The sequence below is a fragment of the Aquila chrysaetos genome, chromosome Z, assembly GCF_900496995.4.
Source record: "Aquila chrysaetos chrysaetos chromosome Z, bAquChr1.4, whole genome shotgun sequence".
Lineage (NCBI taxonomy): Eukaryota > Metazoa > Chordata > Aves > Accipitriformes > Accipitridae > Aquila > Aquila chrysaetos.
In genome coordinates, this window is record NC_044030.1 from 83,675,316 (window position 1) to 83,692,485 (window position 17,170).

The 17,170-nt window shown below is 43.7% G+C and overlaps 1 protein-coding gene across 3 annotated transcripts in view; it reads right to left on the reverse strand.

Moving 5' to 3' along the window:
- LOXHD1 (lipoxygenase homology PLAT domains 1) overlaps positions 1 to 17,170 on the reverse strand; it is a 142,487-nt gene that overhangs the window by 110,396 nt on the left and 14,921 nt on the right. The window contains exons 2-5 of one of the 3 annotated variants that reach the window (XM_030005442.2): positions 16,231 to 16,345; positions 15,206 to 15,217; positions 6,734 to 6,814; positions 5,752 to 5,936 (exon numbers count right to left, since the gene is read on the reverse strand). In XM_030005442.2, the coding sequence (XP_029861302.1) occupies positions 5,752 to 5,936; positions 6,734 to 6,814; positions 15,206 to 15,217; positions 16,231 to 16,345 (393 nt within the window). Of the gene's footprint in view, positions 1 to 5,751; positions 5,937 to 6,733; positions 6,815 to 15,107; positions 15,218 to 16,230; positions 16,346 to 17,170 lie in introns of those variants that run through there. The other 2 variants (XM_030005444.1, XM_030005443.1) reach the window with 2 other exon arrangements.

The window sequence follows — 17,170 nt, forward strand, 5'->3', positions numbered from 1 at the left end:
ATGTAAATAAAGATGAGTTTTGATGAGCAGGTAACACCTATTAATATTTCATTCCCCCCCGCTTCTACATCCTCAGAAATAATCTTTTTAGTTTTTCTAATCGTGAAAGTTTCCAAAATGTGACAAGTCACTTTGAATCACGATCCAGGGGAAACAGGAGATGGACCGGTGCCATTCTCCAGACCTGACGCTTTATAAAATGAGGTTGCAAAGCCCACAGCGCATCATCGACTGGTGCCTCACATCCAAAATGCTGCTCCTTAGTGGAGCTTCTAGCACAGGTACGTTATTGAGAAATATTGGCCGCGGCTTCAGTTCAGATCCAGTCCAGCCCTTAGGGACATGCCCATCCTGTTGGGACAGGAAAGATTTCGCTACTGACTCAAAGTCAAGCATACGCATCGATACCTGCTGCCCCAAGCGTTTCCTCAAGCCGCAGCCAGGTCGGTGCCTCCAAAGTCTTCAAGTCAGCCAACATTAAAACTCTGGACAATGAACTGTGAAGTCTTAACACAAGCCTCCTTCGCAGAGGAAAGAAATAACACAGCTCACATTCCCAGCTCAAATATATGAGTTTTAGGTCTTAGTGGATCTAAAACCCACGGAGAATATCCGGAGCATGTTAACTCTATGTGTGCTTGCAGAGATTGCTCTCAAAAGCACGCCAGACAGAGAAGTCCAGCACAGGCTCCTTCTTCATGTGCACGGACTGCCTTCCCTGCCTTCGAAGGAAACTGTTCTGGGGCTCGCTCTCCCCGTGGTCTTCTCTTCTGACCCACCATGAACACAAACCGCCCAAGACTCCTCAGGTGATCACATTAACTCTGCCCCAGACAAGGCCAGACCAACGACTCAAGGAAACTTGTGGAAGACTAATGGATTGGGGCTGACCTGCAACTTGATCGGCTGAACTTCTCCCATTTGTAATTATAGTAAATATTGTTCTCATTTTTTAAAGGCTCTGCATGCGCAAGCACACGGGCACGTTTCAGCACTCGTCTGTCTTTACAGGAATCCAGTTCCCGATTGCTCAGTGTGACCTCACAGCCATTACCCCTCAGGACGTATCCACGCAAACTCTCAGATGCACCATATATCAACCCCAAATCAGGCCAGAATTGAAAACAACCACCGACCTCCCAGTTCAAAGCTGGTTCTTGTCTCAGCAAGGCAGGAAACTTACGTTTGCCTGCAAAAGACCATGCAGACTTAGCCCTAGATACAGCGCAGCTACCCCTGATCTCGTCTTTGACATGAGCTTCTGTCCCATGCACATTTCTAGCCCATCGTGTCCAATCCTAAATAATTTCAGGGTGCCGATGGCCAAAGAGCCAGCTGGAAATCAGTCCTTGGCTCTCAACATCTTTTGCAACAGGCAGGTTGGCAAGACTTGACCAAAATTTGACAGGTTAGCACAAACTGCAGTCACACAGAAGACTGAATTAATTTTCAGGTATCTGTGCTTTTGAACATGGTTTTAAGGACCAAGTGAGTAAATGCCCCCTTTGCAAATGAAAGTTCCTGCTTTCTCTCAGTAAAAGAGCATGTACATAGAATTGTTTTGGTTATGGACAGGTTTCAAGGATAATCAAGAATAGCCAATATGTGTTGGTGGTACCTAACTGCAACTTTTTCCCTCGTTCTGAGGAAAACTGGAGGTCACAATGCAGAGAGCCTAGCCTAACCTCAACCAGCTAAATAGCGTTAACAGCCTGTTGTCACCCCCATAGAGAAGATGGCCCATGGATAATTAACATATCATCTACCCCCCCCAAACCTCAGCTTCTTTTGTGAATTAGGACAAAATGTAGCCTTGCAAAAATATTCCAGTATTACATCTTGAGACATTCTTCAATCCACCTGAAGACCAAACCTCGGGACTCATTGCTTTCCAGCTGGGTGATAAAAGCTGTACTCATCCCACGTAAGGGTGGAAAAAGACACAGCCCCGGTGTCCCACCTGCAGCGCATGCAGAGCAGCTCTGGGGCTGCAGACCACCAGGGAAAGACGGGTGAAGTCCAGCCAAATGAGAGTCACCGCGGGGTGGGAGACATAAGGGTCTGTCCACAGAGCGGCACGGGTGATTCGGGATCAGTCTGCAGATAATCAAACAACGGGCTGGGGACTGGATCCAGAATTCCATTTGCTTTTGCGTCCCCGTTGGGTCAGTAGTTCTTATTAGTGCAGCTACAAGCTATTATGAATGGTGCCCTCCCCCACTGCTTTGGTAGGACATCAGACACCCTCAGAGTGATCCAAAACCCACAACGCTCAAAGGAAAACCAGCGCCTGACTTCAGTTTTGAGCTGGTCCCTTGCATAAAGGCTCAACCATAGTCATACAATCCTAAGGCTTCATAAACTCAAGTGAAGCAGCATAAGGCTGAACAATAGCCCTTCCTTGTAATTAATACCTGTAATGTAAATTAATCCAGGCCACCAATAGCAGCTGCTGGGTAAATAAGAATCTGCGGCACTATCGTTGTCAAAGGGCCATGGGCATGCGATGCCGTGGATGTGAATACAGGGAATAGAGGATCATTCAAGCAGGAACACTGAAAATGTAACCTGTTCTCCTTGAGAAATGTGTGGCATTCAACAGGGAACCTGACAGGAGCCATTTTATTCAGATAAGTAGATGCAATCACTCAGGCATCTGCAATCACTAAATATTCCTGCCATCCTCTGTAACTCTACTTGGATCATGAAAAGAACTCTACTTTTGTTTTGTGTGTGTGTGTGCAATTTTTCAATTATATGTTGACTATTTCTTGGAACATACTCTTTTCTGCATTTTTTAATAATGCCTCTGGTTTTTTTCCTTTAAATTAACCTCTTCAAAGCTCACAGCCCTGCAGGGATTCTCTGGCTGGCCTGTGCTCCTCACCAAGAAAAATGCCGAGTCTCCCCATAGCTTGGTAGGTTTTGGTCCGAGCACCAACAACCCCCTTCAAATATGCTTCAAATGCCTCTACAGAGCTTCAACAAAGAAAAATACAACAAAAAAACCCCATTTTTTCTCCAGTCCACATCCCACACATATCACAGAGAAGATGCACACCCCAGCAGTGACCTCCAGTTCAAGAGAGGAAGGTAAATCCTCATGACAAAGATGAGAAAGCTCTCCAGGAGATCAAAAGCTGAAGGTGTTGCAGGAAAGGGAATGTGGAGGAAATTTATTTGGTTACCTCCAAAAACATACCAGACTGTGGCAACAAATGGAGCGTGAAAGCAAAGCATGAGGCTAAGGTCTGTAACAACAGTGCCCGGGTGGTTTACAGAGAAGAACTAAAGAGAAAAGGGGAACAGTGATTGAAGAGGCATGACCAAAAAGGAGAAGAGTATGGCACTGAACACTTCTAATGGGAACACAGACTTAAGAAGGAGTAACTAATCTTTCTTTACAGGCACATAAAATCACCAAACCACATAATTATTCATTTGTTTAGTAGCCTAGAAAATATTAATACTCAAAGAGTAAACACCACTGTTTAATCCATTTGAAAAAAAAAAAAAAAAAGAAAAAAACACAACCAAATTTAGGGCAAATGACTTGTATGTACAAAGAAAATCATATCACAATCTCGTTTCAGACCTTTACGGATCCAGAGAGAGCCAAATTAATTCAGATAAATTTACATTTGCAGTTGACAGTTCACCTCAGCAGCCTGGGAATGTTTATCTTTCATTAATTATGGTTCAAGGGGAACTGCAACCTGAGATAGCTGAGCTAACCCTCTCCTCTTACAGATTCAGACGTGCCACCTGGAAGGCATCCAACCCTTCACCCGTGCCTCTGGCCTCAGCCCAGCTCCCTGCATTTATACGGACGGCCTCAGAGCATCCAGCCTATGCCACTCAGAAGCGGGCTTTTCTAGCTGGTAAGGGCGATGAGGACAGATGCACTGCTGACAAAATACCTGGTCAAATCTCTTCTTTCGTACTCCTAAGGCAAGAGACAATCTTATTCATATTTGTCCTGGACCGAGCACATAGCGAGCAGTTGATCTATAACCCAAAACCACTTCTCCAGAAGAGCGAGCGCTCAGGACTAGCTTTTCGGCTGGTGAAACGCAACGTTGCTCCAGCAATTTCATTGGAGCTGCGCTGATTTGTACCAGCTGAGGGTTTAGCCCACAAATCTTTTCCTGCTGAGAAACAGGTGTTGAACAGGATGGAGGAAATCACATGCATTCCTTTGAATCAACTCTCCAAGGCAGGAGCAATAATAAATTCAGATAAACTGTTGTGTCATTTAAAGATCTATTAAGATGGAATGGTTGACTTCCTCCTCGAGGGAACCTCTTGTTATTTGTGTATTGCTTTGACTCATCCACAGACCCCTCCCGCCCCTTAACTCTTCCATTTCACAACCTGAACAGATAAAAGAGCAGCAAAGGACTTTGGCACACGGAGCCCCAGCAGTAACTGGGTGGGTTTTTGGCAGAGCATCTCCAGACGTTATCTCATTCCCCTGTGGCAGCCACCCTGGAGAGGTCTGCATTTATAAAACGCTCCCACATACATTTCTTATCAACGGATATTTTTTGTGCACGCTAACTCACATGCAGTATCCTTTAATACTTACACTTTCAACATACTGAAACTGTTTTAGGAGGTTGTATCTTAATAGCGCAAAATTATTTAAAAATTCAGGGACAGCGTCATGGTGTATTGTTTCATTAACTTCAAACAGGATCTCAATAAAAATAATAATACTTTTCCCTTCTAGAGCATCTATCAACGCTCAAAGCACTGTTTTAAGGCTGGCAATAAACTGTTTTTACCAAAAAAAGGTTCCTAAGTGGTCACATCAACAACATTATTGCAAGAAATCAACTACTTATTCTCAAAAAGATGTGATACTAGCAAAAACACGTTTTCCCTCTTTTGCACCAAACCGTATCTCTCCTTTCCCTCAGACCTGTGGCTGGTGGTGGGTGTACTTCACTTTCCATGCCCAAAATTAAGCTCCCAGAAAGGAGCAGTGCATTGGTGAGGTCATCAGGAAAACACAACTCGGTTTCCTCATTAGCACTTGCAGATAAACTGCTGACATACCACCTGAGGCTGCTTTGCTGGCTCCACTTTCACATCTCGATCGTCTTCCCACTCACGTTACATGCACTATACATCACCGCATGGCCTACACACTGATATCAATTTGGGAGTACATGTCTGGTTTGCAAGCTGTCCTGGCTTCGCTTCAACATCATTAGCTTAAAACCACTCTGAAAAATAGGCACCAGTTCAATATGGATATCATACACATACAGTAAACCAGCATGGAATTACAGCGAGAGGGTTGACTTGTTTATGGAAATTTCCTGCAGGTCATCACCAGAGCCTGGAAACACTTAACTTTATACAGAGGACTGCAACCACGCTGCCTCTTCTGATAGCACACAACGATACCGGCTACATCTTCTGGGGTAGGATGCCTCCCATCTACGTGTAGCCATTTAATCCAATTTAAATTAGTCATCACAGATCCTTTGGTACTCAATCAACAAACGGAGCTTCTCCAGATAGTGATTTATCCTACACTACAGTGTCAGGTCTAACATTGGAAGAAGGAATTACCCTCTGGAAGCATCTTGCACCTTCCTATTTCTCTCTCCACTGACTATAAAGAAAATTCAAATTAGCTTAGACTACACGATTACTTTTTATATGGCTGAAGTCATCTGAAAGCAACCCTGTCCCTTCTGACAAGGCACCAGAAAGCCGAGCTTTTGGGAAAACCCTTACTTTTGGGCACATCCATGGGATTCAGGCTGCCAATGAGGTCTCTGACGTACAGTCCGTCCCCGTCCTCCTTGCTCAGCCAGTTGTTGCAGGGGAAGTAAAACCGGAGGTGAGGTCTGTTCATGTCGGTCACGATCACACGGTCGAGGAACCAGCCCGCGTTCAGTCCGGTGTTATCATGCTCAATCCTAGAGGAAGAACAACCCTGGATTTGATATTTGGATTAAGACCGGCCACTAGCACCGTAATTTTGTGGAATATTTTATATTAGGCAAGGCTAGAGCAACTATACACAAAATGCCTGTTCATACCTGTCTAGCCAAAGTGTTTCATAAGACTTATGGGCTTTTACAGGGTATTTTGAAAATAACAACCTTCCATATGTATTTGTGAGCAGATATCATAGGTGCATCCATGGGCTATTATCTGCAAGGGGATGCACACAAAATATACGTACACCTGCATGTTCATTCAACATACGCACTCGCTCACCTTACACTGCATATCTAAAACATAAGTGACCCTCCTCCCACCCTGTATCCCTCCTGCTCTTTTCTCTTCTTACTTTGTTTTATTCACCTCTTCCCATTTTTCCAGCTTTCTTTGTACTAGTTAATAATTTTTAATGTTATATAGGTCAGTCAGATGGAGGTTAAACATAATAATTATCATTTACATTACACTAATTTAGCATAAGAGGATAGCGAACCCCATTTACCTCCATCGGGACATAAAAACAGTCCTAAATGCCTTCCTCCGTGGTTGTATATGACAGAAATACAATTCTTGGTGGGGAGCGTGGATAGTTATAAGGAATATGGTAGGTGATTTCACACTTCAGTTCAAATCTTAGGCAGTAAACAAGCTTTTACCACCCCTTAACTTCACCTTGATAGGAGCACGTTAACAAATATAATGAATAAAACATGACAACGCTAAAACCTCTACAGCCTGTCATTCAATTAGCACCTCGTGGAGCCAGTACCTTATTTTCTTTATTTGTCCAACATTGTTGGTTTTTACTCGGAACACATCTGTTTTGCTCCTCTCAAAGGCCGTGCTGCTCCTGTAATACACATGCACCAAAAACTATGGTAAGAAAATAGCAACCTTGTCAGCAAGCATACCTTGTGGCTTGACAGAGTGCTACTGTTTAAGGATGAAGAAATGTCATTTCTAGCACTGAAAGACCTACTTTTCAATGCCCTCTTCCCAGGGACAAGTTTTGGATAGCTCTAAGTACCGACATTTAAAAGACTTTTTCCCTTCTCAAGCTCTAAGAGTCCTTCCAGAAGCTGAGATGGAAGCTTTGGGGGAAATGCAATGCTGGCCCAAGCAGATGCAAACCTTGGATCACATTCCATATCACCTCCAAGAATAAAACATGACAAAGGTTTTTCAAAATCCTCAACTAAATTGCCTGTAGAGGTAAGAGCTGGGGAAGCCTGTAAGACTTTCCCATCAGCAAGTGGCTTTTGGAGGTGTCTGAAAATAATCTTCAGTGAAAATATTTCAAGGCAGCACCAACGAAGCAAAAATTACGTGAAGGACTCCAACTCTTTGGTAATGCCTCGTCTGTGGTTCCTCAACTCTGCTAGCCCACCCATCGGTTGATAAAACATAGAGGTAACAGCAAAAAACACGGGGATGTTTTCCGCTGTTCTCCTCCGGGGTGGCTGGAAAGCGCTCGTTTGGAGTGGTCGAGTCAGAGCTTCGTTTCACCCTTATCAACCAGCCCTTGTTGGCCAACCAATGTGGTGAATCTGGACCCCTGCGCATCCACCTCAGTTGCTTTACAGGGCCTCGATATGCTTTTCATCTCTGCTTCCCACTCCCAGATGCGTCCTCTCCTGCCATCCCAGCCTCCGGGCATCAAGCCTACCCGCTCTTGCTGATGGAGCGAAGGGGCTCCGAAGCCCAGCGAGTTCCCTGCGGAGCCACAGATCTGCCCAGAGCTCAGCCAGAGATAAAAGCATCCAACTGCATCAAAGGTTTCTTTCCATGCCCATCTTCCAACATTTTTTTAATGACCACTGAAGCTTCCTTTGCAACTTTCTCCTACGATTTGTATCTCATTCAAAGACAGGGACTAGTTTGATTTTTTTTTTGGTGAAGTGTTATGTGTGCGGTTTGTATTTCACAGGTGCAAGTGGAAGGCAATATAAAGTATATTGGCCCAGGTCAGGGGATGTAGAATTTAATTCCCAGTTCTGCCTCTAGCCTGCGGTGTGATCTCTGACAAGCACCTCCATCCTTTCTGAGCTCGTATTTTCCACAAAACCACTATGAATAACATCAAGGCAAAACCCGTCCTTGCTTTGCAGACACAGCCTCTCCCACCCGCCCTCGCTGATGGGCCCCCATTTCACCTGGGCCACTAAGCATTGCTACAGATGATTAAACACAGCAAAATCCAGAAGTCACGTTAAAATGAACAAGAAACCACAGCGCTTCAGCAGCACAAAGCCACAGTGACAAGCAGCTTGTACTCAGAAAGATAATGAATATTAATAATCCAAGCAAGGGGGTTCCGTTTTGCTTGGCTCTCTTCTCCACATCACTGAAGGATCTGCATGCGCCCTTGTTTAAAGGTTATTTTGTGTGTTCTGCAAATGCGTGCGCAACCCTCCTCCTCCCCCGTTCTGCTATTTCAGACACCGCGCCAGGAGCATCGCCGCTACATGAAAAGGCTAAAACGGTTAACCTTGCCATGAAGACAAGAGACAATTAAATCCATCCCAGCCTCCCCCAACCTAGCTGTCAGAGAGAAAACAGTCAGCGAGTGCAAGGCAATTAGTTTGTCAGGCTTGAGCGAGCATCGTAATGACAGCGTCTTCTCCCCGCATCGGCTCGGAGATCAATGCAGTGCTGCAGACTGCTATGGAGATGGCACAAAAGTATTAAGTGAGACTAATTAGCCCAAAGATTTCAGCACGCTGGTCCCGGTGGGTGCTGGTTTACGGCAGTTCCACCACTGTGCTGGGCTGTTTCGGCTGCTGGGATGGTGGGAGAGCGGTGGGGAGGAAATCTGGTGCTGGAGGAGCAGCAAGTGGGCATCTGAAAGTGCCCATCGAGGAGATGCTTCACGCATCTTGAAAGAGCTTGGAAAAGCACTGGGAAACATGACTGTGGTCCAGAAGTCAAACTCCTGGCGAGTCTTGCTGTCGAAAGGTAGGAAGAATTTGACAAGTCTCTTCCCTTGAGATGGATATGCAGCATCAACAGGACAAAAAAGGGGAATGTTTTAAGGAAAAATCCAATCCTGCCCTCTAGCATTTTTCTAGCATTGTCAATTAAGCAGGAAGAGAGGGAGTGAGGGACTTTCCCATGGTGAATGGCTATACTGAAGTTTATCCAAAAAAAAAAAGAAAGAAAAAGAGGGAGAGAAGGAGACACGACAGCTGGGCTATGTCAGAGTCTGGTCCAGGTTGGGGCTGGGGTAAGAAATTCATAGCCTGTTTACCATAAGGAACTCATTACACCAAACAATGCAGCACGCTGGCTTGCACAGCTCCAGTGACAAATAAAGCAGGGAAAAATCGGACTTGGAAATTGCAGCACTAAATTTCTAATGTTCAAGCTTGGGTGGATTCAGAATCAAGGACTGGGCATGGGTAGCTGTAAGCAAACACTTAAAGATCAGCAGAATTTTACTTGGAGCCCTATCATTTGGCTGGGATATCAGGCCAGGGCAACTTCAGAAATATGTTTCAATCAGGTTTTTTATTTCACGTATTTAATTGGCTTTAGCAGCTCTATTTTTTATAGTCTGTTGTAGTGTTTTACCCAATTGCTTTGTAAGAAACATCCAAGAAACTTCAACAAAAATTAGTATATGAAATTCTCAAATATTTTTTGTATCTGAAGCTGTTTTCAGGTTCTTTTGGTTGAATGATTGCCTACAGGTTGCACTGCTCATGGTACTGCAAACGTACAATGATTTAGAGCACTATGTCTCTTGGCTGGGTAAGTCACGTTGCTAAAAAGCACCACAAGAACCGGTGCATATTTGAGCATAGTATTTATAAATCCCTGCATGCATGTCTTCTGTAGGCCATTGGCACAGAGAACAGAGCCAGTGCCATGAGAGTTTTGCTACTACTTGGTATGTAGACAAGAAGAAACTATCAATGATGCACGTTAAATGCAAAAGTACATAGAATAAACATTTGCACTAGTAAATCACCTTTTTTTTTTAAATAAAGGGGAATTCACAAGACATAATCCCACCACCTAAATGAAAGCCACATTTGAAATTGAAATTTTGAATATTTGTAGAAAATAGTCTTTACTTCTGATCAGCTAACAGCACCCTTTCCAGAGCTCAGCTCTTAGGAACAGAGGGAAAACCTGGGTACTGATCACAGCAGAGGCATAAAAATAATAACCACAACCTTTAGCAGCGATGGAGTAACCTGAACCAATTCAGCTTTGAATCACTGCATTAATGATCATTCAAATTGCCTTTTTATCAGGTGTTTTATCTGACAATGCTTTGTACGCACAGGACCACCTGCAAAAGCACCGTGGATGAAGGGCTGCACAGAAGCACGAAGCGTTACCGTGGATGTCAGTTCGAACAAAATTTTAAAGATGCTCCATTAAATCATCAGAAAGAGTCAGTTCTTGGTGGCATCTCCCTGCAACCCTGCCCGCAGGTCTGCCTGCTCCTGCCACTGATGTTTAGCAGCACCGGGAGGGAGGTGGGTACCGGGGATGACTTCAGAAGGTCACGCACCAAAAACCATCCTGCAGCCTGTCGCTCTCTAAGGAAAAATAAATGCCATTTGGTTCACCTGCTATCTCATGGGAGGCGAGTTTCTCATGAACTAGGGCTGGGCAGCGTAGTTTTAACATACGTAGGTGGCAGGGATGAGCGCTGATCTATCCCTGTTGTTCTCCTGGCTTGAAAGGACAGACAGCTTTGCTCATCTTCAGATTATCCAATATATATTATAGGCTGGGTGTATTTGTGTTATCAGGCCTCTGGGCTAAGACGGCAGCTTGCCACAAGATGCAAAAAGATACTGGAAAAATGCTTACGATGCGTTTGCCTCATTCTTCTGTTTCTCCCTACAAATCCATACTGATCACTCCTGGAGAGAGGACACTGGCCTGGATGGATTTACGGACAGCCTAACTGCAAAAAAACCCCGTATGTTCCAACCGTATTTACTCTTAACACAGAGCTCCAATAGCAGCATCATTAACCTCCTTCTTGGAGCAAGGAATACTCCAGGGAGTTTGGTCTGCAAATATTTTGCCAAGACTGTTGTCATGAAGCTGACAATATCAGTCAGCAGGCGGCTGGAAATACTGCATAAGGCAGCATACGTCCAAAAATACTCCAGATGGAAAAGAAACCAGACAAAAAGCACAGCGACTGCAAACATCTCTGTACCAAGGACATTAATTTTTTTTTTTTTCCTACCAATAACCTGACCGGCAGAAGGAATCTTGCTTAAACAAGCATAGAACAATTAATGAAAAAAATGGTCCCACTTGAAAGGATTTAATTGAATGAGATAAATTGCTCGGGGGTGTAGCAGCATGATGACACCCAGGAGCCAAACGCCAGCGCAAAACCGTGAGAGCTCGTGTCTGAACGTACCCTGAAACTTTACGAAGTGCCGTAGGGCACACTGAAACAGCCCCTGCCTTATCCATAAGCATTCCCAGCACAGATTTCGATAGCCTTAATGGCACATCTTGGACATGCACTCCTCCACTTTGTACTGCAATACAATGGAGCAGCAGTATCTTAATACCAGTTTTGCATCTTTGGTGGCATGATTTACATAAAGAAAATAAAACAATAGCATTTAATTTAGATAATCTCAGCTATGCTTTATGTCTTTGTTATCTGCAGTTTGGTTGTTATTTTCTGGAGAAACTGTATACAAAGCAGATAGAGCCATCGATAATGGTGCAAACATTGCTCAGCATTTCCCAATATTAAATTACATTTTGAATTGCATCTACTCTGCCAAATTTGGGGGCAAATTTTACTTTGCTGAAAATTTCTATCCCATTCCCATGGAGAAATATTTTTGAAGATTTTAATGAGAACAAGGTCAGACATTTTTAAGACTGAGTTGGGGGTAGGGGCAGGATTTTGAGTAAGGCAGAAAGGTTGAGTTTGTTCCAGGAAGGCACCTTATACTCATCCCATGGGAAAACTGGCCAGATTTTACAGTCTGAAAGTGCTGCTGGCACTTATCAGCAAGGACCTGGTCTAGCAGCTAAATTCCCTTAAAAGTCTGCCTGTTTTGAGTAAATTCCTGTTTCTCCCTCTAAGGCTTGACCTTTCCTGTAGTTGGTACCACCAACTGCTAGTTGCGTAGCTGCAGGTGGATTATAATTTATACATACACCAATTCTACTGGTTCTTATCTTTGGGTTGTTTAACACCGCTGCCCAAGTACCCTCTCGGATGGATTTGTTCCTGAAATGCTAGACACAGGCTAGCCAATAAGCCTGAGCAAGAGCGAGAAGAAATTTCCCACTTTGTTTCTTTTTCAGAAGCAAATATAGACTCCGAACTGTGCTGTCACTTAACGCTGCCCCAGATCATTAAGTCTTCAGAGCGCGGTCTAAGTGTTGCAGATTTGTACGGGCATTAATCAGAGTACAGTTAGATACACAAACAGCTTTAAAATGGGAAATGTCCCGTGTCATTAAAGGAAAAGCATTGCAACTCATCTCGGAAGAAGTGCTTCAGCAGCGATGCGAGAAGCCTTTCTCCACTGCACTTGGGGTTTCTTTGCTTCCTAGCCTGAATAGCCCCTTCTGTACCAACTTTCTAACACTTCCGACCTTATTATATTAACTGTTTGGAGTAAATAAGCTTGCTCCTCTGTATTTGTTTATTTATTCCAGAGCAGTTAAACAAGAAAATCAGATCTTCTGCAACTTGGTATGGCTTAGCTGGAGTAGAGCTACAAACATTAACATCCTCGAAAGACCATCATGTACATACTCTGCAATTCCTATGTATTTCCTGGCATTAGGAGCAGGAAACGCTCTGTATAGCAACTCATGACCAGGTAGATGGGACTGCCATTTAAAGGTATTCAGCATAGGAAATAAAAAATAAAATAAAATCTGCTGCACCATTCTCAAATTCAGTAAGAAGCCAGCTGTCACTTACCAATTATTCATCTTTCTTTGCCATAGATGCTAAATCTTTTCTATCTCTTTTTTTTTTTTTAAAGGAAAAATCTCTCCATGAATATTTATTGCAGCTGTCACAAGCTGCACCAGGTAAGCCTGACACTGAAAAGTGGTTTCATTTACACTAGCAAAAAAATAAATAAATTTGCTACTAAATACTGCAAATGAGCTGGCAGTGGCATTCCCTGCTGAGTTTTGCAATCGGTCCTCAGCCCCAGAGTGGTGGAAGGCACACGAGCAAAGAGAAATAAAACACTATGGAGGATCAACACAGTTTGTTCGGCACTGGACCATGGAGAAGCAGCTCATGCCTGTAGGAAAGGTCTCGGCGACTGCCAAAATATCACCAAGCAGTGCCTTGTTGTCCACCCATGTGCCCGTGATGGGGCCCGTGGAAAGAAACTTATTTGTGGTAGTGGTTTTAGCTTCTGGCTGAGCTGTAGCTGGTGCGGGATGGCAGGTGGGGATCTGGAGGTTTCTGTAAACTGGGTTTTGAAGTGGGATTTTGCCCAGAGCGGCCAGGACCGAGCAACGCTTTGCCAGCACCCATCCACCATCTCCAGCACCGGTGGGGAGGTGTTGCCATCGTGTCCATCCCCAAAACTGGCAGACAGCGACTGCGAAGGAGGATTCATTCCAGTCCCTCCCAGACCCAAACACTACTTGGCTAAACCTCCTTGCCTAAATAAAAGCATGTTTTGGGACAGAATTTGGGCACTGCCACTTCCAGGACTGATGGTCCTCCTGACAAGTCATGATGAAGGTTTGTGTCTGTTTTTCACAGTTACCTTATTGTTGGCCAATGTTAAAAACACATGATATTTCATCAGCTTGCCATGTCTTCCCTTTACCGCACATGACAAAAAGATCTGAAATGTCATGTATTTCACTACCAGCACACAATCACAAAAGAAATAAGAAAAACCTATTCTAACCAGAAGCTGAAATGGTAGTACCGTCTTTAGGCAATGCATGATATTTTAGCTTTCTGTCATACATGGGGAAATGTAAACACCTATAAAATGTCATGCATTTGCAGTCATAAGTGAACTCGTGTAAACATTTAGTTGAAAGATGCATGAGATTCCATCCTTTTGCCATATTCACAAAGCTGCATAATAAATTTGGGGGCAAACTGACTATTCCATGGTTTGCTTCATATTTAGGAGAGAAGACTACCAATTAAGCAGATCTGCGGACACTCCTACACTCGGACTAGCTTTTTTCTCACTGTTCCTTGATGAAGCACTGTAACGGGCCAGACTTTGCTTAGAGATGCAGCAATTTTGCTGATGTTTGGGAAATCCCCAGTGGCAAGCTGTAGTTGCAGTTCTAGCGGTCACCTCCTACGGGACCAGTTTTAAGAGCCCTGAACTGCAGAAGGTTGGCTTCCCATGGCTTTCATCCCTGCTTACCAACACCTCAGCCATCTGCTCTCCGCAACAGGGACCAAACCCAAAATGGTAACCCAGGTCTGAACAAGCTCAGATGGCTGCTGCTGCAACCTAAAATAATCCCTGCGTGTCCCTTCTTTCTTTCTTTCACTAAAAAAGTGGTGAGTCCAGGAGGAAAGAGCAGGCGTTAACCAGAGTGCCAGCAAAAATGACTTGTACAACCGGTAGCTCGTTTAAGGCCACAGCTGATGAAGAAATCTATTCTGGGGATCTCTTGACTTCTTCTCTAAATGGCATACAGGGGTTTTTTGAAGGTAATATTTGGATTCTTTCCATAACCATGTGCAGAAGAGCGCTTTGACAATGAAATGGCTCTTTATGTAAATGCTGACCACAAGAAAACTCCCTGGAAAGCAAATGCTGCTTTGATGGCTTTGCCAAATACTACGAGGCAGGTTTGGGTGCTAGACGCTCTTCCCCCAGCAGAGCTGCTGTTGCTCCCAGCTCTGCCACTGACCTGCTGCGGGACCATGTCATCTTTTACCTCTTTGCCTCGGTTTCCTTCCCTGTTATATCAAGAGAAACGGTATTCCGCTTTATAAGTTCGTTGGGATGTCTGGATGAAAATCACAGAACAGAGACAAAACATTTTGTATAGATATATAATACACAATCAGCAAGTTCTCCCTCGTGTTTCTAGGGATGCTGGGATAATAAAACTCCTTTGCTTAGCTCTGATTTCTGAATTTCAAATATGGCAAACAGGGCTGAAATTTCATGTATTTTCTTTACCATTCCCATATCATTTTCTTTACAGACTCTCATGTTTGAGTTGCTTCACTGGGAAGAGAAGCTCTTTTGAGGGTAAAATTTAAAATAGCTGCAGGTACCTCTTGTCGGTGCTGTAGAAATGGAGAAAATGTGAAGTTACCGTGTGACATTAGCACAGGATTAAAAATTCTGAAGCACATTTTCAAGAAAACCAAAACAATAAGAACACCGAAAAACAGAGACACACAGCCTCTCCTATACCCTGTGGAGAAGGGATTTCTGCTTTATCTTAGTGCAATTGTCTGGCTAAGAGGAAATTAGTACATGCAGAGCTGGGACTTTTTTAAAAGTCACCTTGCTTTCACAGGAGCTGAGCACCTGCAGGCCCTGATGCTCACTTCTTTTCTTTTTTTTTTTTTTTTTTTTTTTCCAAAAAAAAAAAAAAAAAGGCTTTTGAGACAGCCTAAAACCTCGTAGTGGGTTCTTATATTGTAAAACATAGTTTCCACTAAGTTCAACATAGTGGTAAGAATTGAGAAGGTGCATCCAGTGGAGGTGCAACCGCAGTGGTGTGCAACAAGGCATACAGCAGATAGAACAGAAACGATCTAAATTAGGAATCAGCTGAAATTCTTCCATTTCTGCTTACCACAGATTTCCTATGGCTGGGTGTGGGCGGTTACTCATCAGCAACATTACTTCAAACCCACTGAGTTACTCTTCAGAAACATTTAGGGACATTTGTCTCTGTACCTGACTTAGCATGGAGACCTCAGTGGGATTTAGGCATGCGAACATGGCCCATCATGCCCACTCCAACAAGCGACGAATATTTTCAGCTCCTAAACTGGGAGCTCCTAATTTAAGCTTTAAGAAAAGCAAGTGTCCCCACACCTTACAAATGTGTGCCTTACATAATATGGATCTGAACGCACGTTTCCACCTACAGAAAGGAATGCAGGTTTGCAAGGGATTTGGTAAGAAACATGCAATGGTAAAAATTCAGATTTCCCTGGTGATCTTGAAATACCTTTTAGATTTATTCCCTCTGCATCCATCAGCACAATACTACGTTTCATCAAAATGCAATAAGAGTTACCGAAGAACAGGCCTCAAAGATACAGATTTCCTTCCAGGTACTCACTTGCTGGTGAGATGAGTCTTGGGAGTAATCCCAAGCTCTCCAAAGAGAGTAACAAAGACGTTGGCATCGGTTCCTGCTCCCCGGACATCTCCTGTCACTGTCACCACCTCGTAAACTGTGGAAGGAGAAAAGAAAGATCAAGACAACAGGAGAAATCCCTCACCCTATACATTATAGATCCAAGTCATCCCCAAACCTGAGCTGAAATACAGACCCCAGAGACGGATGTCTGCACCCACCACTGAAACAAACCCATCTCTTGGCCAGGGCATAGTCACTGTTAAGGATCAACACAACTGGTGAAAATCATCACATCAAACAAAAACTGCTGGAGACACTTTACATGGGCAGAGAGGGCTTGAGTTAGGAGAGATTTTGCTGAAAATAAAACACTTCTCTGAACACATCGCCTCCCCGACCGTAATGCATGTGCAGGTATTACATATAAGAGATGAATTTATGTGAATTGTTAGAGTAAAGCTGCTGAGCCATTTTTCATTTATGCACATGTCAACGCAATGCACACTTTCCTGTTTGCTCTGATAATATATTTATATGAAGCTGAGAAATCACTACAGCCAGAAAGTTTGCATTTCAGTTGTTCTGGAGACTTTACCAAAGACTAAATGTTAAATCATGATGAGAATAAGGTAGGAAAACACTTAAATTAGAGTCTCAAAGCTCTATCAATTTTCTTTCCAAGTAGTAGATTGAGTGGTGACTCTATTACCACACATCGATATCTTCTTGGGAGACACACAAGTTAAAAATAGCCTTTTACTCAAGTGGAGAAAGGCATGACAAGATCCGATGGCCAGAAGGTAAAGCTAGATAGATTCAAATTACAGTCAGACACACATTTCTTAAGCAGGATGACGAGCGAAGTTAGAACAAGACTTAAGGCTTGAAAACAGGTTACCTTTCTGACGGGCATGTCTTG